We start from the raw sequence: 23,349 nt of genomic DNA, 5'->3' as shown, positions 1-23,349 counted from the left end.
CATTTATAAATCACTGAAAAATATTTTCATGATCTAACCGTCTATAATTAATTTAAATTCAATATGCTTTAATGTTTTAAAAAATAATTAAGAATATATTGATATCATTGTTTCAATAATGATAATTATATCAAAATCAAAGGAAGAACAATATTATCAAAATGATCGCCTAATATTCCAACTTGACCGAGTTAAAAACTTAAACAAAGAAAATTAATATTGGGACTTTATCTTTTTTTAATTTATCAAACCAACTGAATCATCAAAAACTTGGCATGTCTCGGTCGACTTTTAATATTTTTTTAATTTATACCCTTCTAAATATGCAAAATTATATGAATACTCTCACAAAATTATTGTTTATATGTATATCCTTATAATTTTTTTTTTTTTTTGCATATCTACCCATAAAGGTATTTTAGTTATTTTAATTTTAAATCATGTATTTTTTAACGTCGTTAGATAGCATTGGTACATATGCAAAAATGGAAGAAAAAAATGTATACATGCAAAATAATTATTTATGAGGAGAAGGGTATATATATGCAAATAGCAACTTTTTGTTGGTATTCATGTAATTTTATATATTTAGGAGGGTATACATGCAAAAAAATCTATTGCCTTTTATAGTTCACCTTCAACTATTCATTTTATTTTTTCAAATAAATTACTAATTTTTGTGCCGGGCATGGGGGTAATATGACTCAAACCAATCTGATACTGATTCGGTTAGAATGAGTGGGTTGTGACATTTACTGATTTTGGTTCTAAAAATTAGGGAACCAATTAGAATTGAATCGACTCTGGAATAGCCTCTCACTTGGATCAATTGGAACTTGAATATCTATGACTATGGGTTAGGTATGTCAAAGATAAATCCATGTAATTCTTTTAGATGCAGCTTCAAATCCACTAGTTTACCTAACCCAATATATAATATAAATTTTGAATTAATATTTTTTATATTTTTATCAAAATTTTTTGTTGTTCAGTCGATAATTTTGAAGGCATAAAAAGATCGAAATAACCGTATTCATTCAACATCCAAACCTAGTCCCAATTCTTATCCCATCCTCCCTGACCCATTCAAATTCTTAGATGCGTAGATTCAGATGTAGACCTGACCTGAAGTCCCCAACGACCAAAATTTAGTTTGGGTTACACGTATACCTGGTGTTGATAGCACCTTCTGCTTGGTCCTTTACAACATAATCCCACTATGAATTGCACCAAACCTTTTGTGCTATGTAGCAAACCAATGGTGCAAAGCTCTGTCTCTGTCTCATATGCTATGCAGCAAGCCAGTGGTTCAAAGCGCTCCCACATTATTTATCTGCAGGTGGTCATCTATCCAATTGAATAGGACTGATTTTGTTCAATGTGTAAACATAAGATCATATGCATCTATATATTTGTATAGTATTGTCACAAAAGAAATCTCTACACGAATCGATGATTCATTGTTGCTTTTATCTCAAGGTAACCCTCATGCATTGTGGATGATAGAGAAGTGATGCAATATAACTGTGGAGCAAAATTCTAGAGTAAATTTTTGATGAATCCCTATATTCTGAGAAAAAGTGTTATAATGCAAATGCCTAGTAAAATCTATCTTCAGCATAGGTAGATTCATTGCTAGGCGCTAATAACATGTATAGTCAACACCAGCTCTTAGTCAGGAAGTTCAAGTTCAATCAGAGTACTAGTCTAATCAAGCATGTTGTGACTCTGATTTTTGGCTTTGCCTTGAGATGACAAAAAACTTTGACAGACAATTGCAAGGAAGATATAAGAGAATGAGGGAACGACAGCATAGTTAACCAGATTAGTTCAACATTCGAAAATTTAAAGCAAAGTGGTAGACTTAAGCGGTAAGACCCTCTTGCAGCTACATTACTTCATCTCCTTGACGAGCTTTAGGTGGAGCTTGCCTTCTCTCTCTCTCAAAGAAAAAAGGAAAAAAAAACACCTCAGACAGCATTTAGCTGGTATGACGGGTGTTTTGGTCAATAGGGCTCGCTAATCTTCACATGAAATATTGGTGCATTTTTGTTTTGGACCTTATGGTAGTGATAGAGAAATGCTTTCAAGAGCTATAATTAAGATGACCATTTAGTAACATCAATCCAGACTAGCAGAGAGATTCAAAGGACTGTCATTCCATCTAACCGCCTTTTTCAATCAGATCATATTTTTAGGCTCCAGAGCTTAATCTGCTGATAAGCATAAAATTGGGGTCTACGATACATTCTAGTCCTAAACCATAGCTTCAAGTGAGAGTTGCCCGTGCAGCCTTCACTGCTTTCAAATTGCTCAGAAAGAATTCTACTTGATATTGATTCATGAGATTTTGTTTGTGTTTAAGCAATGTGCATGAACAGATATTTCGACCAAATTAACTGAAACAAAGCACAGGCCAGAATTTCATGAATACTCTATTTCAAGTGTAGTTCCACTCTATTGCACACACACTGGGGGGGGGGGGGGGGGGGGGGGAGAGAGAGAGCTCAACCTTTACACTCACAGATATATCTAGCTCACCCTTTATATGCACATACATATATGCACAGATATATGCTGCTCAATCTTTACATCTACCATATAATTTGACTGCACATCCCCGACAAAACTTGTCAGCACTACTAAGCCCAGATAAAAGACAATATGTTGAATAGCTACAGATTACAATCATCATCTTCCCCTATGTTTGCTATAAGAAAGGCTTTCATGAGGAAAAATTCCTTCTAAGAGTTTGACTCACGCTCCATGCAGTGGTGTATTATTTCAGGGATAATTTACAGATATACAAACAAAAAATAGATTTTGAACAAAGGTAACGCAGGAGGAGCAAAACAAGAAAAATGAAATAAATAAGAAGGAAATTTCATCTGCAATTGCCAACAAACAAAAAGGTATACATAGGAAAACACCTTTCTGTGCCCTGCAGTATTGTGATATTTGATGATTTTATATACACTATAATACAACAGGCAAGGTCAGACACAGAGAAGGTGTAATCAAGGAAGAAATGGTGCACAAATAAATAAATACATATATATGTGGGAGGAAGTGTAGCTTACTCCAGAGATTTCCTGGATGCCATTCAGATCACAGTCCGGAGTGGAATTAGAATCATCCAATATACTGATAAGCATTTCCCTCACCTTTTTTCTGCTAAACTTTTGAAGATGGCGTGAACTCTTCTTCTGGTCTGCGTGCAGATTGGTTGAGCACTGCTGATGAAGCCCTATCTGACCCATGAACATTGTACCTCTTGTACACTTTTTCACGGTTCTCAAACCACCAGGCTTCTGCTTGATGTTCTTTAAATCTTCTGCGACTGCAATATCATTTCCACTGTAAGAAAACAAGAATATACCTAATTGCAAATGCATCCATATTGCATGCACACATGAGTGTGCTGATGGGAAAAGGTCAACCAAGAAATAGCAATTTGTGTAATAACAGAATATAAATATGCTAAATAGCAATTTGTGTAATAACAGAATATAAATATGCTAAACCGACTGGAACTGAAATGATTAACAAGTAGCAGCACTCCAGATGAGCACAACAAAGCAAAAGTTCATCCATATGTAAGTCAACAGTGATTACCCGGTTTAAGTCAGAAGTGACAAAAATTATGGAGCAAAATTCATGTCAAAGGAATTAAACAGAGATGGTAAACATAAAAGTGATAATTTTCTTGGCTACCTGAATCGCACCCTCTTCAGATCTCGAGTGCCATCACGAAGGGCCATCAAAGTGATATAAACACCAGGTTCATACTGTTCTACCCATTCTGCCTCGACTTGATTGCTAGATGAAGTGGGGCTTCGAGACATAAAACCATGCTCGCCATTTTGAGGGGGCTCCATTCCCTTGCTATCAACATTCTCTGCTCTACCACTTGATGTTGGCATTTCTTCATGACCATGGCATTCTGTATTCAAATGCTCTTTTGCTTCATTCAAATATATAATCCTATTTTTTTCAAATTGTGTACTCATTACATTAACTTTTTGAATATCCCTTGGTGGAAGATTTTGTTCTGAACTTCCATTCATAGCAGCAGAGTCGATAGCCATGGGTGGAGGTATGTCTGGACCATTGCTTCCATCATTTCTTGACTGGTACTCCCCATTCAGACTGAAGTAGTGAATAGCATGTGGCTCAATGCCGCTTGGCAGATATACTGGCTTTATCCCATTTTCATAGACCCCAGGGGGCAATCTATCTGCCATATCCTTAAGCTACAGGATCCAAACCAAAGAGTGAAATAAGTACAAGACTAAAGTATTCTATGTTAGCAATCACAAAAGTCGAATGACAAAATGATGGAAGCAGGCTCAAGGAGACCCATTGACGTGCAGATATCTGGTTATGGAAGATTTAGGCTATACAATGGATGGAAGTTTTCAGAAAAGATGTGAAAAGTTGGCAACAAAAGAATGCAACCCTAGCATGTAATACTAGTAAAAAAGGATCCATAATGCCAGTAGCAGATGGTTTGAAAAGATCCTTGATTATAACTATGGTCTAACGACTCTAACCCAAGGAAACAATGCAAGTCAGTAACTGTCCCTGATGTGAAACAAATCATTAGAACTTGTTATAAAGAATGGGAAAGAGGTGAGGAGGGGGGAAAGGTCAAGCAGAAAGTTACCTGAGCTGTTAGTGATTTTATAACTTCCTTTGCAGCTTTGGATTTTGCAGATTCCTCTGCAGCCAGTGCCATGGCTTCCTGAGCTTTTTTTTCCGATTTCTGCAACTCAAGTTCTTGAAGTTCACAGCGCTGTCTCAGATTTTCAACCTAATAAAGGTCCATGTTACCGTTCAGGTTCTGCTAGCTAATGATGCTCATATTAACTTCTGGAGAAGTCGAAATAAATTTACCATACCTGAGCATGCAGTTTCTGAACTTCTTGACTCAATAGTTCATTTGTCTTTTTCAGACTGTCGGCAATACTTTTGGAGAAAGAAAGGCCTGATGTTGTAGGAACAGGTGTTGCAGAACGTGGAGGGATAGCTTTTCTAGAGAAAGGTGAAACAGCCCTTGAAGGATTTACAGATTGAACCGCTGATATGCGGACTGCTTTGGGAACTGCTCGGTGAAAATCAGACCCACCAGCAAAAGCAATATCTTTTAACTGTAACAGTGAATTAACTTGAGGGGGCCTAATCAAAGACAAGGTGTCAGTCCACTTACCATATTTAGCTGCCTTGATATCCAGAATTTTGATCAAATCCAGGTTACTAGGCAACAAATTCTTTGATGGTTTCAAATCTGCTTTGTTAAATCTACCTTTGCTTTCTCCTGAGAGGCGGGGCACAGCATTTCTCTTGTTATTAGTTCCACCAGATTCCAACACTTTGCTCAATTTCACATAACAGGAGTCACAAACACGGTAAGATTTTGCAGGATTAGGAGACAATGCAGCTCTCAGAGCTTTTCTTGAACTGCATGCATGGCAGTGCACAAGTCCACAATTATAGCAATTATGCCTCTTTCGAGTAAAGCCAAATGCTTGTCTGCAGGCTGAGCACTGAGACTGCTCCGCACCGCATACCCATTTATGTTGCAATATGGCAGCCGTGAAGTTCGCACCGCATGCAATGTGTTTAACAGCTCTGTCCTTCAAAGCTTCAACAAGTGTAGGTGTTTTCCGATCCTCAAGGTCTCCATGGCCAAGTCTTCCATTGGCTCCCTTTCCCCATGTGTAAACTTCACTCCTGGTGGTTAAAACTGCAACATGGTATGAACCACAAGCAACCTCTCCCACATATTCGCCAGCAAGCTTATCTTCAACTAAGCACGGAACCTTCCCATCAGACTGGGGATTGCCAAGTTGACCATAAACGGTGCTTCCCATGGTAAAAACATGTCCTGAAGTTGTCAAGCCAATTGTAAGACTATGGCCACAAGCTAGCTTGTGAAAATTGCAGTCAATCAGTGAAGCCACACGAGTGGGTTTAAGTCGTGGCTCCTTATCACCATGACCAAGGCGATACTTGTCCCCATCACCCCAAGTGAACAATTTTCCAGATGATATACTAGCATTAGATTGAGCAACTATGACTTCTACTATTGCAGCAGTGTGCCACACACTGCATGCAACAGCAATTGTCTTCAAACCCATCAAAGATTCTACCTCTCTTGGATGTGAAACACTTTCTCTGTTTCCATGTCCTAAGACACCAAATGTTCCATCGCCAAATGTGAATAACTGCCCAGTGGAAGTTATCAAGGCTGTATGCCAGGTGCCACAAGTAACATAAGCAATTTGAAGCCCTTCCAGTGGTCCTGAAACTCTCTTGGGTATCCAGTGACTGACATCATTACCATGACCAAGAAGCCCTACATTATGAGTACCATCTCCCCAAGTATAAAGTTCGCCAGCCACAGATACAGCACAAGTATGGAACTCCCCGCAAGCAACAAAATCTGCATTACAGGCTGCCAAAAATTCGACAAGACGAGGGTGGATAACATTTGTTCCAACACCATGGCCAAGACGCCCTCCAGATTCTTCGCCCCATGTAAAAACCTCTCCCTGCTTTGTAACCAGAGCAGCATGCCTAACACCACAGGCAACATGGCGAACATCCAAAACATAATTGGATTCCAAAGGGTTAGGTAGAAGGGCATCAATTCTACCACTAAAATAACTAATATTTCTATCGGCACCAGGCCTTGCAGAATAATCACATATGAGCTCACCCCATACGTACACATCCCCTAAGGCATCACAGTCATCCTGTGCAGAACCATGACTGGATGTGCTAGGGGCACTAGAAACACTGACCCTAAGAACATCGGAAGTGGCCCCTTTTACTTGCATACTTGTTACATCTGATCTTTCTAAGCATACCAAACTTTCAGATGATGAGACTACAGATAAAGCACTCATATTTAGATTGCTGTCTGGAGAACTAGCATCCACTATGGTGCCAATGGATCTGTCACTCGGACTGTTAGATATTAAGTCCTCTATATCCTGATAAAATTCCCAGGAAACATGTATTAACAACTATTACATGCAACTGAATGGGCATAGGGGAAAAAATCATGTTAAAAGGATATGATAAAGGAAAAAAAACTGTAAATAAATGTCAAAGACCTAAATTAAGTTCAGATGGTGTGAAAAAATCATGCAAATAAGAATTTTAAATAATTAGATATCTATCAAGGAATTTTATGTTCTTTATCAATATGATTCAAAAACCTGCATGCCTACCATTAATGGAGGGAATTCATAATAAAAAAAAAAGAAACACAACGATCAAATAAAACAAAAAAATAATAAACTTGTGATAGCAGTAGTAAATTATTTACATCAAGGCAGAGTCCGCCATCACTCCATCCATCAATTTTTGAACGTCCAGATTGACCTGATGAAATCAATGCCTTAAGTCCTGCAAACCACACCTCTGCCTCAACTTTGTCCTCGCATATCTAAATAGGCAAGAAAAGGACAACTAACCTCATCAGCAACATGAATGTTAGAATATAATAATTACTGAATTACAAAAACAGAATGGAAATTTTGATATGCTAAGCAGATCAAGAGATTGTTTCTCAATCTTATATATCAGGGAAAAGGACAACTAGTCCTTCTCTGGGCACAAATACCTTTGAAAAACAGGCTGAGAAGTAATTTCAATATAACTTTAAGGTTGCTAACCATAAAGTGCCAACTAAAAGAATTCAATCTCCTCCACTTTATAAACATAGCATCAAATAAAAGCATCGACTTTTCATTGTATTGAAAATGTAACATTTTCCACTACATCATAAATAAGGTCTTAAAAATAAGCGAACATGGAGATGAACTCATGGTTTGGCCATGAATGATGTTTGAAACATATGCTAATCTCAAACTACTTTCCCCGTCACTTGATAACCAAATCAATGACAACTCATCCTGGAAGCAAATATAGGATCAATAAATAGTGAACATTTATACTCTCTTATTTAGAATATAGAATACAATAATGGAAGATCGTAATATGGTTGTGCATGCAAAATGCAGCAAAATGATAGTCAAATGAAGTAAAATTTGGTCATACAAACAAACAATTTTAAGGGAAGGTTGACTAACATTAGAGGCAAGCATATGATGATTTTAAGTGAAGTTGCCGAACCACCCGGTTCGGGGCATACCGAATCAGAATCGTCAGTTACTGGCATGGTTCAACCAGTCAAAATAGGTTATAAAAGACCTTGTGCTATTCGAAGCCCTTGGTCCCTGTCAATGACAATGATAATAACATCCCAGCCAGGGGAGTCTCTATCTCTCTCCCCCCCCCTCTCTCTCTCAATCCCCATCGCGGAATCCAAAACTCTCGAAGCTCCCTGTCGATGGGACGAAGCTCTCGAAGCCTTTGCTTTCCCTCTCTCACCTCCTCCGCTCACGAAACCATCGCCCGATGCCTCAGCCTCGGTCTCTCTCTCAGGCGAGTTCGGAGGCTTCGGCTTCTCACTCTCCCTCCCTCCCTCGCTCTCCTTCTTCCTTTCTCCCCTCTCCCTCTCCCTTCCCTTGGTTTCTGCACGTCATGGTTCAGTACGATACATACAGGTCGTCAGTCAATACAACTCTAGATATCGATTTGGCAAACCCTAATCTGAATTGATAAAACTTCGGCTTCCTTCTCCGACCATACTTAAACAACTTAGTGCCTTTCTTCAAAGCAACAAGTGCCTCGAAAAACACAAAGAAAGTGAGCATAGAAACCATAACCATAACCATCAAGCCTTAACCCAGCGCATTGTGAACTCAAAGATATGGCAAGAAATGAAGATTCATGTTGTTTTTTTCAAGGGTCTTGGAAAAGAAAAGTACAACATGAATCTTTACTTTATGTCTCAAATACTTTTCTTGTATGCCTTGATGCAAGAAGATGGACTTGTGAGAATAAAACCAAGGCCTTGCATATGTATCATCTAAAACATTCGTTGTACCTCTAAACATGAGAAAGCAAACTCACAAGCAGATCTTCATGATCTAATTCAAAAGTCAAAACATCAGACTTGAGGTGTGGCAAGGAGAGAATTCTTGTATGCCTTGATGCAAGAATTTCTGTAACAGGCAAAACTCCAAGCTGAAGTAGATCATTACCGAAAACTAGCCAATAAAATGCAGTGTATACTAGCTTGCAGATTCCCTGGAAATCAGACACAAGGAAATTTTAGTTTATTTTAGGACGTGCATTTGATTCTAATTATTGACATGTATGGGGCAAATCAAGAAATAAGAATTTCTACATTCAACAGAAAGGGATCTTCTACTCCCAAGACCATCTAAACATGCACCTATACGGAACAATGACTACTTGTTAATTTATATAGTACAAAATTACCAAAGTATGATGAATTTGTTGATAATTGAGGCATCAAAGTACAACCTTAGCATGGACTATATCTTGTCTTTTTACATATGTTAGATATGACATTCATACAGAATGTAAGGTTTAAAGGATACCTAAAGATTATTCAATTTCCAAATTTGTTATAGAGCTAAGGAAATTTTCAATTTGTGATTTTAGGTACAGATCTTGCATTTTGTTGACCAAGTTGTCAGAATGATTATTTAAGTTTAGACAAAGAATTATTATTATATGTCTGTTAAATGTTAAGATTTTGATTCTGCATGCTTAAAATCTAAGTTTTCTTGAATCTTTCAGTTCTAGCTGGGGATCTTTTGACCAGTAAATCCAACAAAACATGGAGTGTTTGGTTGTTTGTTTCAGGCTACAGTTGAAACAATTTCTTTCTTTCTCTGCTTAATTGCAAACTAAGACATGCCAACTGTTATAGTTTTGTACATTCTGACTGAATTTTTTTTTGTCATTAGCATGCACTGATATTCAGGCATAAATTAGATGTACAATAACATTCCCTAGCACTAAATATTGGAAGTTATATCATGTGGCTTTCCTTTTTATTAACAAAGAGTATGAATCCATATTTGGCTAATGTAATCTTGCCTCCTCAAAGATAACGAAATGATAAAAAAGAGTTGCTCTCAGCATTGGTCAGTGATAATGTCAAAACTAGAGAGTTGTGTAAATATTGTATGTCACAGGCTTCTTTTGGTGCTTGAATAAGTGGGAGCCAGAGGAAGAAAGGAGAAGAATTACATGGCAGAAAGGAAATGAGTTGAGCACTCTGTCAGATAATTCTCTTGCGGATTTCTTTTTGAGCATGCCTTCTTCTGTAATGGTTTCTCATACAATTCCATTATTGATGACATTCTCCTGCTGTCACACATCTCACAGTATGATCTGGGACTGAGAAAGCATTAGGTACATGCACTACTTACACCAATTGATGATTAAGTATTCATGGTTTACTGGAGGTGCGGCATAGACAATGGGTGTGGACTGGGTTGCTTATTTGTGGTTGCAGGTTGACTGTACTACTTTTATTACTTTGTCAGATATGTGTTATATGGACAATGGGCATGAACTAGCTTGGTTATGCATGGTTGTAGTGTAAATGCAGCCCACTTGGGGCTTGAGATTAACAACATTACTAGCATATCAAAATGTAAGGTGAGAGAAGGCATGTTGTTGAAGAAGAGAACAATTTTAGATAGTTTTGGTAGTTTGTAATTCTTGTAAAGTACATTTAAAAATTTCATGGGTCTCTATTCCTTTAAGTGGTATTTCTTGTATCACCTTCCGTATACCGCTTGATTACTCTTTATATCATCTTTTTTTTCCACATTTGTTTGCTTATCTGGATCTTTGTGAGACTGTGATGGGTTCTAGGTGGGATTGAGATCTTCAAGATTTTTGAAAGTCCTAATGAGTGGTCAAAACTATAGCATGAAGATTGGAGGTTCAGGTGGAACTGGGACTTTAAACATCTGCGACATGTTATTTCAGGAAAAGCAGACAGAATCTAGAGGTACAAGAGGCTCATAAATGATCGATGAAAAAGGCATGTCATGCAGATTCTCAGTATAAGCCCAGTAAGGGAACACAGGAAGGCATATGCATGGCTAGAATACTACCCTAGAACCCAAATGTGAGTGGAGGAAGATTCCTGTGCAGTTGAAGAGTGACTGACTAGAGGAGAAAGGACTTTCCCTGCTCTGGAAGAATATCTTCCTCATGATCATGGAGGTGTGCAGAAAGATAAGAGTCATGAGCACAACCAAGAAGATGAAAGCTTACAAACAAATGATGCATGCATGATAAATAGTGGGCAAGGGTGATTATGCCTTATAGTGCTAGGAGTATAGCGTTTTCAAAGTTGGGTAAAAATCCAGTAGCAATGATCATCTATGTACAAAATTGTACTTGCTTTCAGAGTTTCTTGATGAAATCCTTTTTGACTGCGCACTAAACCGAATCATGGAGCAATGTAGGTGCAACTACCAACCCTAAACACTCTTACTTTGTTCCGAGCCTCTTCTTTTTGGAACATGTCTGGTTTGTTTTTTAGGGTTTGGCATGTCCAATCAACAGAAGAACAACAGCTTCATACACTAAACAATACACCTACAAGAAGCAGTTTCTGATTCACAGCTTTAAATTTGGACGTACGTAACAGTATTAACCTCCCCCTAGATTCGAAATCAATAAAATTAAGCAGTGAAACCCAAAAATATCCCTCCTTTCTTTCCTTTTCCCATGAAAACATCTCAAACTCATAGTTAGCCCATCAAAATCAAAATCAGGACTTTCTCTTGGGAAACAACTCGTTTCCTAACCCATGTTATCATCCAAAAGCACAAACAAGAATAACTAAACAAACCAAGATTCTAAGCAAAACATCAAGAAAGAAAGAAATAAAAATCCCATCTTTCTTACCTTGTCGACATGCTTTTCGCTGCTCCCATAGCCGAGGAGATCTGCCATTCCATGTCAAAATCACCTCCAAACGCCGCCGGCATCGATCGCCCCGGGGTTTCCGTCGTCATAGATGCCGGATCTTTCCTCGGATTCTCATCAATCTCCAATGTTCAATAATAAAAAACAAACAAATCCTCTCCCAAAATCCCTTGAAATCTCCTCCACCTAGTTCCGTCCTCGACCTCCTCACCAGGCCAGAGCGAGAGAGAGAGAGAGAGAGAGAGAGAGAGAGAGAGAGAGAGAGAGGGAGGACTCCCCAGCTTGTACAGAGAGAGGGAAGAGAGCGGTAACCCGACCGCGGGGCGGCGGTCTCGGGGGGCGGCGCTGGGCCCGTCCCCGGCAGTCGGAGCACCGCGGCGCGACGAACAGAGTAGAAGATGGACGGTGTCGCGGAGACGGAGAAAGGAAGCGGAGGTCCGGATTAATATAGGTCGACGGCGCCTCGCGTCCGTTTTAAGAAATTAAACAGTCAAAGAAGAAGTATACCAATAAAAAACAGTCAAAGAAGCGAACTCAATTCGCCTGACCAAAAATCGGAAAAAAATTCGCAAAATATTCGGGTTTCCGTCACCGCTGTGGCGTAAGCGACCTCCTCGGGCGCCCCGGGACGGCGGAGGCCTCTCGATGCCCCGGCGGAACACCGGAGTCCCGCGATAGCGCACTGGCGTTTCCCCTCATCGGGGCGGCGTCGGTGGGAGTGCCCACGCGGGCGGAGCAGTTTAAGGAAGGTGTTCCCCAGGAGCGGTGAGTGTATATTTTTTGGCTCCGCTTGGCCCTTTATTTGTGTGAGAGCGATAGTTGGTATGACGAAAATGCCCTTGAGGTCAGAAATTGAGCTGACGTGGCAGCGCTTGGGTGGCACTTAGTTTCTGGGGCCGAGGGAATGGGAGGTGGAGCCCTTGGGTATGCGACGTCATAATATCTTACCTTATCAGCCAGTTAGGCTCTGCCACGTGGAACCTGGGGTGTAGCTTTTCGGGTTCGTGTGAAGTTATTTTTTGCATGTTGGTCGGCTCGGCGGAGATCAGGTGGGGATTAAGTTTAGGGTTCTAGGTGATGGAAAGAGTGGAGATAAAGAATTTAATCAAGTGGGACTATGATTAGAATTAATTAAGATGGAAGGAATGTGAACGCGGAGAAATTATATCCAGGACTATATGCACCATGATACTCATTTCTCTGTACTCTAGTCATCAAGCGCTCACCTAGGTGATTCGTCTATAAGAATGAGCATATGTGATTTGCGTGGTGTATCGCCACATGATGCATGTGATACGGGATATAATTTGAGAGACAAGATTCTTGCTATCAGATAAAATTACAAACTTTTGAAGGAATATTTATTTACTTTGATGGATAGTTATACCCAGGGTTTTCATTAATCTTGCCAAGATATTAGTTTATAGAGAAAATTACAAGGATATCTCTTAACTTTGGGCTAATCTCAAAAACACTTCTCAACTTTAAAAAGTTCCAATTGGATCTTTACAGACTATTCCAAATTGATTCTTAACTTTCCAACTAGCAAACAGCATTAGCCTACCGTTTCAATTGACAAAATTGTTCTCTCCATTTTTTAGCCTTTTCCAACATCTCTTTTAAGATCTATGCAGGTGGATGAATAATCCCAATCATCCACACAATCGCTCTGAGATTTGCACAAGAAGATGAATATTTGGATTATTTTGAGATCTATGCAAGTGGATGAATAATCCGATTATCCATTGATCACTTTAAGTTCTATACAACCAGATGAATATTTGGGTCATCCATGCAATTGCTTGGAGACCTATGCATGCAGATGAATATTTAGATTTTTTGAGATATGTGCAAGTGGATGAATAATTCTAATCATCCATTGATTACTTTGAGATAAGTGTAGGCGGATGAACATCTAGATCATCTGTGATTACTTTGAGATCTATGCAAGTAGATGAATATCTAGATCATCTGTGGTTTCTTTGAGATTTGTGAAGTGGATGAATATCTGGATCATCCAAGTTGCTTTGAGATCTATGCAGGCAGATGAATATTTGGATCATCTGTGGTTGCTTTTAAAATCTCTGCAAGCATCATCACCTTTGAATCTCCTCTTCTTCCTCTTCCTCCGTATTGCTAGCGCTTAGTGGAGAGCGCAAGTGGCAGTACTTGTGAGCCTCTCATAGCAACAACGGCAGTAAAGAAGCGCCATTCTCTCTCAACTTTGGTGAATTGCTCTCTTCTCCTCAAAATCCAAGGCTCCCCCCCCCCCCCCCCAACCACCACCACCAAAAAAAAAAGTCCTAATTTTTCCTCCATTTTTTTTAATATCTCGATCTTCTACTTTAAATTCCACCCTAATGATCTCCAACACGACGTAGTTTCAACCTCTCCTACAACCTCAATCCATTCTCACCTTAACAGACTCTGATCCCTCTGGCTCGAACCATCCACAACACCCTCCTCCCCAAGCATTGGAAATTTTCACCCCCCCCCCCCTCCCTCTCGTCATTTGCCCAAACCGAGGCTATGAGATCTACGCAGATGGATGAATAATCTTGATCATCCATTGGTCGCTTTTGCAATCTATGCAAAACGATGAACCCCCCCCCCCCCCCCCCCCCCTCCCTCTCGTCATTTGCCCAAACCGAGGCTATGAGATCTACGCAGATGGATGAATAATCTTGATCATCCATTGGTCGCTTTTGCAATCTATGCAAAACGATGAATAATCTGGATTATCATATGTTTGTTTTGAGATTTGTGCATATAGATGAATACTTTAGATCATCTACTAGTTTTTTTCAGATTTGTGCGGGTGAATGGATGATCTTGGTCATACATTAGACGCTATGAGATCTATGCAGATGGATAGATAAAGGAATTTGGAGCACATCAAGATCTGTACGATGGATGATCCAATCGTGGATTCACACAAAGGAAGATAAGTCCCGACACCATAGTACGATAGGTGGTCCTTTAATGATACGAAGGGCAATCTAGTCGGTTTTATGTTACCATATGATGTCCACGTAATACCACTTTGTTAATAGAGATGAATCGCATGAGCAACTTGGAACAGTTTGCAAACTTGAGAAATTTATTTGAAACTTTTTAAAATCTAGAAGATTGACCCAAAGTTGAGGGGTGTCCCTATAACTTTCTCTAGTTAATATTAGAATGAAAAACTCACCAATGCAAAACAAACAACAATCCGGCCATTAATATGTCAATCGAATGGGATCAGACAAGTTGTTTGGTAGAGCCATTTGGATTGATGGAGGAAATCAACCTATGCCCGTTCTGAAGAGAGGAGTGTACGCAATCCAATCTCGCTGGTATTGGGTGGTCTCAATGGTCACTGCAAGTGAAGTGCCGAATTCCTAAGATCGCGGTTAAATAGTTGGAGTTTGTCAAAAAAATCAGAAAACTCGAGGCTATCTGGATACATCGAGTAATACCCCAGCGGTCAGAAGTATAGTTTAGCAACGTTGGAATTCTCCACCTGCCATCCAAGTTCTGGGGAAGTCCGTCCTTCAAAGTATTGAGTTCCTCCCAGAACTCTTCTTGCCTTCTAAAGTTCTATCTTTCGGTCCATAAACAGCAGTGCATGTCCATAAGAAATTTGACCCAAGCCACCAACCCGAGAAAGCTCCACGGTTAAGGAGAGGCTTCCTCTTACAGCCTATGATTATTCCACCGGAGGATCCAGCACTCACCTCATCTGCAACAGGCACGCATACCTCGACGCACTGGGGTCGGCCATTGATGCACGGGGAGAAGCTCAGAAGCAGAGGGCTTGGCGGAGGCAAAGGAAGACAGACAAGGCAGCTGAAACTAAGCCGCGCCTGCAATCGAGGGCTCGCCGGAGAGAGATTTTGCGACGAGGGACTGCCGGTCCGGCCCGGTCTTGCCTGCCCATTCCTTTGTTTCTGATGAGGTGTCCAATTAGAACTCTTAATCGGTGATGGTAATATTTTTTTATTCCACCTCGAGCAGAAATTACCGATCTGGAGGTCAAAGTTGATCAGATAATGTTCATACAGATAAAAATTAAATAGATATTTTTAAATACAGATAAAAATTAACTAACACCCGTATTTATATCAGTAATATGAAATAGCTATTGATTCATAACAGAATATTTGATTCTATTTATAATTTTATTTAATTTTATATAGTATTTATATTTTTTAAAAATAAAAAATTATATTAATATATTATAAATTTAATTTATTATCTATTTAATAATATATTTAATTTTATGATCATAAATTTATTTATATTTATATTTATATTTTTGGTATCCATTTTGTATTAATAAATAAAATAAATATAAATATAGTTATGCTCGTGTCTGATTTTTTATTTTTTAATCTTAATTTTTTATTATTTTATTATTATTATTACTGTTGCCGATGGGGATGCAGCCGCGCGAAGACATGATGTGATAGGATGATGGAGTTAGCTAACAGCCGTCCAATCATGTTCTGATGGCTGCCGGTGGATGAGGGTCCATCATTACTTTTTTAGGGGGTCCACCGTCTGGTAGCTCTACCTCGTGGATATAACAAGATAATCATGATGGATGTGGTATAATATCTAAATCTAACGGCAGTGATTGACCAGGGGTCAGATGATGGGGTTGGACCGTGTCAACCCACTAGGCCCGTCACGGCTCAGCTCCTTGCGCAATGGATTGGGGTTAAGCTCTGAAATTAAGGCTCGATTGTAGTTTTTTTTTTCCTTAAAAAATTTTGCTTGGATAATAACAACTGGACTTCAAAACATGTGAAGTACGCATTATTGCACTTTATGACCGGTTGTCAGATTATTACAACTTCCACGATGCATGCTCAAAGAAAACCCGACAACCTTTATATAGTTCTCTTACCCTATGAACTATGAGATTTATGCCGCCCCTTTTTGTGCAAGTTCTAAAATTTGATGCAACCTTTCCATGAAAACAAGTGGGAGAGGGAAAGTTAAAATTATAGATATAAGCTAGAAAACGCAGGGATGTTGGAGATTGGATTGAATGAGATGGGATCAACTTAGAGGCAATATATAATGAAGGATGAGTTACTGATATGATGAGACAAATAAATTGTAATCTGTGTTACAGGAGTACAACATTAACAAAATTTGTAAAATTGCTAGTATTTAAGACCACCACAGTTTGGTTTAGAAAAACTACCACAATCCATGTTTCATAGAGTAAAGGCAACTAGTTCTTATAATTTCTGTATAAAGCAACAATGAATTTGCGTTTTGTCAAGATACTTTCTTATGTTTAAGATTTTTTATTGTGGGAAACACCATGAGTAGTTGAGTACATTTGTTAAGGGGCACAGGTGCCTTGATTATTGATAGGTTTGATGCAGTGTAAGAATTGACAAAATGCATTCTCAAAATTTGTTTTCTAATAGAATGTATAAGTTCAAATTTGTACTCTACAAGAATGTGTTCACCAATTTAATCTTTAGCGAAGCAAGCTCTTCACGTAAGCAAATGAAAGTTTGAAACTGTCAGAGTGCCTTGGTCTTGCTAGGATAAATCTCAGAATTCAATTCATCAAATCCATCTATGGAGTACAAATTCTAATTTATCTTCTCATTCGAACACAGCTAGCCATGGACCGTCAGGCACTTGCTGAGACAGCTGCCTGATCTCTGTTCAACTCCATGATTTCTACGTTGTTCAGTAGACTTAGATGATGTAAGCCAATTTGGAATTTTCTTGCTCATGTCGACAAACTAAGATATGTTGCATTAAACAAGCAGTAATACAAGCTTTTTGAACCTGTCTTTAGTACCAAAAATTCAATCAACAAGTGAAACTAACATGACTCAGAGGTCAGGAGAGTACCAGAGAGATTGCGGTTTTCACACCTGGTAAGCTAATCACAGGAAAACAGAGTATAATAAGCTGATCATTGACTTTGATGGTTTCTTATTGATGTACGTGAAGATGAGATGCTAATTGTTAAAAAATCCTTTTCCAATCAATACTAAAGCATGAGTAGTTTAAAATTGTACGGGAGGTGTTTTTGTCAAAATAAAAAGGAATTGTGTGATAGGTAGTGGCAATAGAAATGTTACTTAAATCCAAAGCAATCATGGACAAAGTATAGATTATGGCTTGGATGCTTCATGGCAGCATCAGTTCTGCAATTTATACTATAAGATCCAGTAACGCCCGCCGATGAAGTCGCCTATGCAGCATGGACTGGTTGTCCAAATGATGCGGCTAAAACAATTTAAAATCAGGTCAACTAGGGAAGGCCGGCCATTGATGTTGGCAAGTGGGACCAAAATTTGCAGGATAAGAAATCAAATTTCGTAAAGAATCTTGCTATGTAGATTAAACCAACTCCGGCCCTATTCTGTTGTATAAAGAATTGCCAGTGATCTAGTATCAATCTTTATCATTTTATATTTTTTCTTCCTTCTACTGCTCCATCATAATACAACATCAAAGTCTGAGATTTTGTAAATAGTTACTTAGTAAAAAAATGTGTGAATATTTGTACGAACATGGGTTTAGTTCTACATTAGCTATGTATTAGTTAGATCTTGGATAATTATATAGAGCCAATGAACTAAATAATACTTTTTAGTTAACTTTTTTGGATGAGATCTTGAGATGTGATAAATGGTATCGGACCCAACTCATAGTTTATGTGGATTAGAAGACACAAGTTGATTAGAGCTGACCACAAGCTGATTATGGTGTTTGTGATTAGATTTGAATTGATTTGAATATTTAGCCTAACGAGAACACTAGCTAGGACTTAAATGAAGGAAAAATGTGAGAATTCGTACGGATGTATATTTAGTCCCATATCGATTATGCATTAGATAGATATTGGGTACTTAAATAATATCTTCTAATTAGTCTTTTTGGATAGGATCTTTAGTTGTGATAATATGTTAATTTAATCAGATATAGAAAAATTCCAAGTTTAAAATTTTGAGAAACTTTTTATACAATTAAGCCAACAAAAGCATAATTTGAGCTTCTAGTGGTGGCTGCCCAAAGAGCGAGAAAGGGTATGGAGCATTTCAAGGTGCAGTGTTCACCTGTCGAGGAGTTGAAGCACTAGAAGTTTCCTTCCCCTAACTTCTTTTGTTTTCCTTTTGGTTGGAAGAAGGATTGGAGAAGATTTAACCAGCGTCGACAAGGTAATGGAAGAAAGAACTAGGCTGCGAACTGTTAAATTGTAGTGCATGCATCAGAGAGATTTGTATCACGGTCGCAAACCGAACTAGCAAATCCAACCAAGGTGGGTTGTCTGCGCCAAATCAGACCAAATCTTCCGAACCGGAACCCCATCTCGCCATATGGCTTGGATTTTGGGCTTCTCATTCGCGTTCCTTGCTTTCATCAGCCGATGGCTTTCCGGTCTCCACCAACCGGCCTTGGCGGGACGGACATGGTGCTGGTTAGTGGTCATCGATGCGCACTTGCTTTCATCACACATCAGATTTGCTTGAAGAATGAGGCAGCGACGTTTTGCCCGTCCACAGTTGCACAGCATAAAAAAAGCCAATGGCTCCTTTAACATTTCACACAGCGAAGAAGCTCCCATCTCCCAACTTCCAATGATGGCTTCCTTGTTTCTCTCCCCACTACTAGCATTTCTAATCGTAGCTTCTCCTGCCATGGTAATTGGCCAGCCCAAACAGACCAATATCACCTTAGGTTCTTCGCTCCCTGCATCCATTGATGCCTCGTGGCTCTCGCCTTCGGGCCGCTTCGCCTTCGGCTTCTACCCGAAAGCCCAAGGCTTCGCGGTCGGAGTATGGCTTGCAACCACTCCTGAGAGGACCGTCGTGTGGACAGCCAACCGCGACGATCCGCCGATCATGGATGGCTCCATTCGGCTAACCTTCGACGGCCGGCTCGTCTGGAGTGCTCCTGGCGGCCAGGAAAAGGTCATATCTCGGCCTACTGAGCCTGCAGCCATGGCTGCGATGCTGGATACCGGAAACTTCGTTCTCTACAATTCTCAGCAAGTGATCGTATGGTCTACTTTCATCTCTCCCACGGACACACTTCTACCAGGACAGAGCCTGCTGCCAGAAACTCAGCTCTTCTCGAGCAAATCGGAGACTGATCGATCGACAGGAAGGTATCGGCTCAACAATCAAAAGGATGGGAACCTTGTGTTGTATCCGGCGGACACATCGGACACCGCCGATGATGCCTACTGGGATACAGGCACCTTCCAGATCGGCTTCCTCCTTACGCTAAATTTGGACAGCAACGGTACCATGTACTTGGCCGGCGACAATGGTACTTTCACCAAGAGCTTGGCACAGGCCAAGAATTCTAGTTCTCGGAGCGGAGTTGATATCTATTACCGAGTGACCGTTGATCCAGACGGGATTCTCCGGCTTTACTCGCATGGCTTCGGAAGAAATGGCAGCTCAACAACAGTGGTGGAATGGGCAGCGTTGGACAACCAGTGTCTGGTCAGGGGTGTTTGCGGGATCAACAGCTACTGCAGCCTCAGGAGCAATGGAGAGCCCAATTGCCTTTGTCCTCCTGGGTTCGAATTCGTCAACCCGAGCCGGATTTTACTCGGGTGCATGAGAAACTCCAGCATCGGAGATTGCTCAGAGAACTCGAGCGGAGCGAACACAGGTTTGACGATGGTCGCTGTGAGGAACACGACATGGGTGGACAAGCCATACTCCATTTTGCCATCGACGACGAGCATAGACGACTGCGAGGCCGCATGTTTGGCCGACTGCTTCTGCGAGGCAGTGCTGTTTAAAGACAACGCCTGCACCAAACAGATGATTCCGCTCAGGTATGGGAGGACGGGGAGCAACGACACTCTGTTCATAAAGGTCGGAGCCATCAATCCTAACCAGCGGGTTGCAATCTATCAAAGGAGCAGAAAGGTGCGCATCGATGTCTTGGTCATCAGCGTAGTTTTAGCTGCCAGTTCGGCCGTTGTCTTCGGCGTAGCTGGCTTTCTTTTCTGCAGGAATCGAAAATTAGGGAGATATACGAGAGCGTCGGAGTGCAACAACTCTGGATTCGATGACGAGACGCCGCTGAGATCCTATTCCTATGAGGAGTTAGAGAGAGCTACAGAGAGCTTCAGGGAAGAATTGGGCAGGGGAGCCTTTGGCACAGTGTTCAAAGGGGCACTGTCCAATGGAGAAAGGATCATCGCTGTGAAAAGGCTGGAGAAGTTGGTGGAGGATGGAGAGAGGGAATTCCAGAGAGAGGTGAGGGCCATTGGAAGAACGCACCACAGAAATCTGGTTCGCTTGCTTGGTTTTTGCAATGAAGGTTCCAACCGACTGCTGATTTATGAATACGTGAGCAACGGCTCGCTTGCGAACCTTCTTTTCAAAAGCGAGACATATCCAAGCTGGGAAGAGAGAGCGAGGGTTGCGTTGGATGTTGCAAGAGGTTTGCAGTATCTGCACGAAGAGCTCGAGGCCCCTATCATCCATTGCGACATAAAGCCTCAGAACATTCTCATGGACAGCTCCGGAACCGCGAAGATAGCTGACTTTGGATTGGCCAAGTTGCTGATGCCCGACCAAACAAGAACCTTCACAGGGGTCAGAGGGACGAGGGGTTACCTCGCACCAGAATGGTACAAGAACGCACCCATAACAGTGAAGGCTGATGTCTATAGCTATGGAATCGTGTTGTTTGAACTCATATGCTGCAAGAGGAACATGGAGCTGGAAGAGGCCGGGCATGACTGCACCCTTTCTGAATGGGTTTATGAATGCTTCATGGCTGGTGAGATGGATAATCTAAAGATCCATGGAGTCGTTGATGATGGAGAGTTAGAGAGAATGGTGAAGGTAGGTCTTTGGTGCGTTCAAAAGGAACCAGTCTTCCGGCCGAGTATGAAGAATGTGATATTGATGTTGGACGGCAATATGAAAGTGTCACTCCCTCCTCCACCACCTTCTTTTTCAGTGTGAAATGATCTGTTGTAGCAGTTTTTTTTTTTTTTTTGATACTATCTGTTATAACAGTAGTCAGTCATTTTTTTAAAGATGATCTAGAATTTCGCAGAGCAGAGGTTTTTGAATATATGTAACTCTAATGTTGGAATACAGTTCTTCCTCATAATTTTGTCACTGGAATTATGATTTATTGCAATGATGACCGCAAAAACGTGGGATATTTTTGTCACGGAACCTGGCACTCTAATGTGGAGGAGAGAAGCTTTATGTGGGTAACAAACTAATGGGTCTTAGCATTCAGGTGTTACCTAGGTTCCATGCTTGAAAAGTTGAAATCTACTTATCTTTTCATCTTTGAAAGGTAAAAGGTGCTGATTGTCACGTAGAGCAGATATTTCATCAGAGAGACCCATTCGAAACTATGCAAATCCTCAAACTTCCCAATCCAACAGAGAGAAGAAAGACATCTCAAATTTTGGCAGTCAGTACAGATCTTGGACCTCAATAAACCCCTGAGATCATAAGTAACAGAAGGAGAATCAAAAGAACGAGATATCCCCTTTAACGACAGATGTTTGATTTGTCACCGGGAAACGGCTCGTGCTGATGAGCGAGGATAAAATGCCATTTTATTAAATTAGAAACAATGGCCAGAAAATTTCTCAGAGTTAGAAGAAAAACCATTGGCTGTCATGGTAACAAATCCGGCATTCAAGAATATTGTGGTCATAGTTAAAGATTCAAAAATCAGTAAAATTTGTAATAACTTGCAAGAAGTTTAGGAAGGATTTAGATGGACTGACATAGCTAAAGAATGTAAACATATTGAAATATCTATATATTTTTTCAGTGGAAAGAAACATTAAAAAGTAAGAACAATAACAAATAGCAAAACTGAACCCAAGGCTGCCTTCATGGGTTATTATCAATTCATAATTTTTAATCCTTAAATGGGATATATATATATATATATAGAGAGAGAGAGTTAAAATATATCTAATAATAATTCTAATTTGATTTCCCTCTTTAAAAGAGCTAAAACATGCGAGACATCCATAAAAGAAGGAATTCTGTCAATGCGGGAGGCCTACTCATGCTAGCTTCCGAACCAACAGGTGAAAGAATATGATTTGGCAAGAAAAAAGTTGATCCAAATAAGTATTTTCATATATTTTTATAATTTAAGTCTTAGTTGAATTATCTCAAGTGCACAATTTCTAGCTAGTTCTTGAGAATGTCTTGAATCAGTCATGAACAATTATTAAACAGATAATAAAATCTGTGAATGAATCATGAATACTTGAATAGCTGTTGATTAGTTTGTCTACCATGAAAAATTTGGAGAATCATCAGCATAGTGCGGAAATCGTCAACAACTATATAATTTTTAGCAGTCAGAGAAATTATTACTATTGAATGGCAAAAGCCCTTCTCTCATCGAAGCGAAGCCGGTTTAACATAAAAAGCTAAGTGGAGAAGGTATTGGGCCATGTCGGATAGGCCTAGGGCTTCTGCTCCGGGCTTTGGCCCTCTATGGTTCAAAATATAAATGGATCTGAAA

General features: G+C 39.9%; 2 protein-coding genes across 5 annotated transcripts; one reads left to right on the top strand and one right to left on the bottom strand.

Annotated features, from left to right (window-relative positions):
• Positions 1–1,115: 1,115 nt before the first annotated feature.
• On the bottom strand, positions 1,116–12,602 carry LOC103714303 (PH, RCC1 and FYVE domains-containing protein 1-like). 4 transcript variants are annotated; one of them, XR_005514644.1, is made up of 7 exons: positions 11,821–12,602; positions 7,337–7,456; positions 4,902–6,998; positions 4,667–4,813; positions 3,715–4,253; positions 3,081–3,340; positions 1,116–1,333 (listed from the first exon to the last, which is right to left on the bottom strand). XR_005514644.1 is itself a non-coding variant. In XM_039133260.1 (7 exons), the coding sequence occupies exons 1-7, from the start codon at positions 11,866–11,868 to the stop codon at positions 3,175–3,177; spliced, it is 3,012 nt and encodes a 1,003-aa protein (XP_038989188.1). In that variant the 5' UTR covers positions 11,869–12,602; the 3' UTR covers positions 2,863–3,174. The 4 variants fall into 4 exon arrangements, 3 of the variants coding, with proteins under 3 accessions (XP_038989188.1, XP_008799730.2, XP_026663161.2); XM_039133260.1 differs by lacking the exon at positions 1,116–1,333 and having other exon boundaries at positions 2,863–3,340; positions 4,902–5,104; positions 5,210–6,998; XM_008801508.3 differs by lacking the exon at positions 1,116–1,333 and having other exon boundaries at positions 2,863–3,340.
• A 6,786-nt stretch (positions 12,603–19,388) lies between these two features.
• On the top strand, positions 19,389–21,962 carry LOC103714319 (G-type lectin S-receptor-like serine/threonine-protein kinase LECRK3). The gene has a single exon (XM_039133259.1). It carries the CDS (start codon positions 19,446–19,448, stop codon positions 21,801–21,803), a length of 2,358 nt encoding a protein of 785 aa, XP_038989187.1. The 5' UTR covers positions 19,389–19,445; the 3' UTR covers positions 21,804–21,962.
• The last annotated feature ends 1,387 nt before the right edge of the window (positions 21,963–23,349 follow it).

This window comes from Phoenix dactylifera, chromosome 14 (genome assembly GCF_009389715.1).
Source record: "Phoenix dactylifera cultivar Barhee BC4 chromosome 14, palm_55x_up_171113_PBpolish2nd_filt_p, whole genome shotgun sequence".
NCBI classification, from domain to species: domain Eukaryota; kingdom Viridiplantae; phylum Streptophyta; class Magnoliopsida; order Arecales; family Arecaceae; genus Phoenix; species Phoenix dactylifera.
This window is presented reverse-complemented; position numbering and strand designations above follow the sequence as displayed.

Excerpts from the sequence above, each read along its gene's own strand:
- LOC103714303 (XM_008801508.3), bottom strand. The coding sequence starts at position 11,868 with ATGGCAGATCTCCTCGGCTATGGGAGCAGCGAAAAGCATGTCGACAAG. Across the intron at positions 4,814-4,901 it reads TTCAGAAACTGCATGCTCAG|GTTGAAAATCTGAGACAGCG; the intron begins GTATGGTAAATT and ends GACCTTTATTAG. Across the intron at positions 4,254-4,666 it reads TAAAATCACTAACAGCTCAG|CTTAAGGATATGGCAGATAG; the intron begins GTAACTTTCTGC and ends TGGATCCTGTAG.
- LOC103714319 (XM_039133259.1), top strand. The coding sequence starts at position 19,446 with ATGATGGCTTCCTTGTTTCTCTCCCCACTACTAGCATTTCTAATCGTA.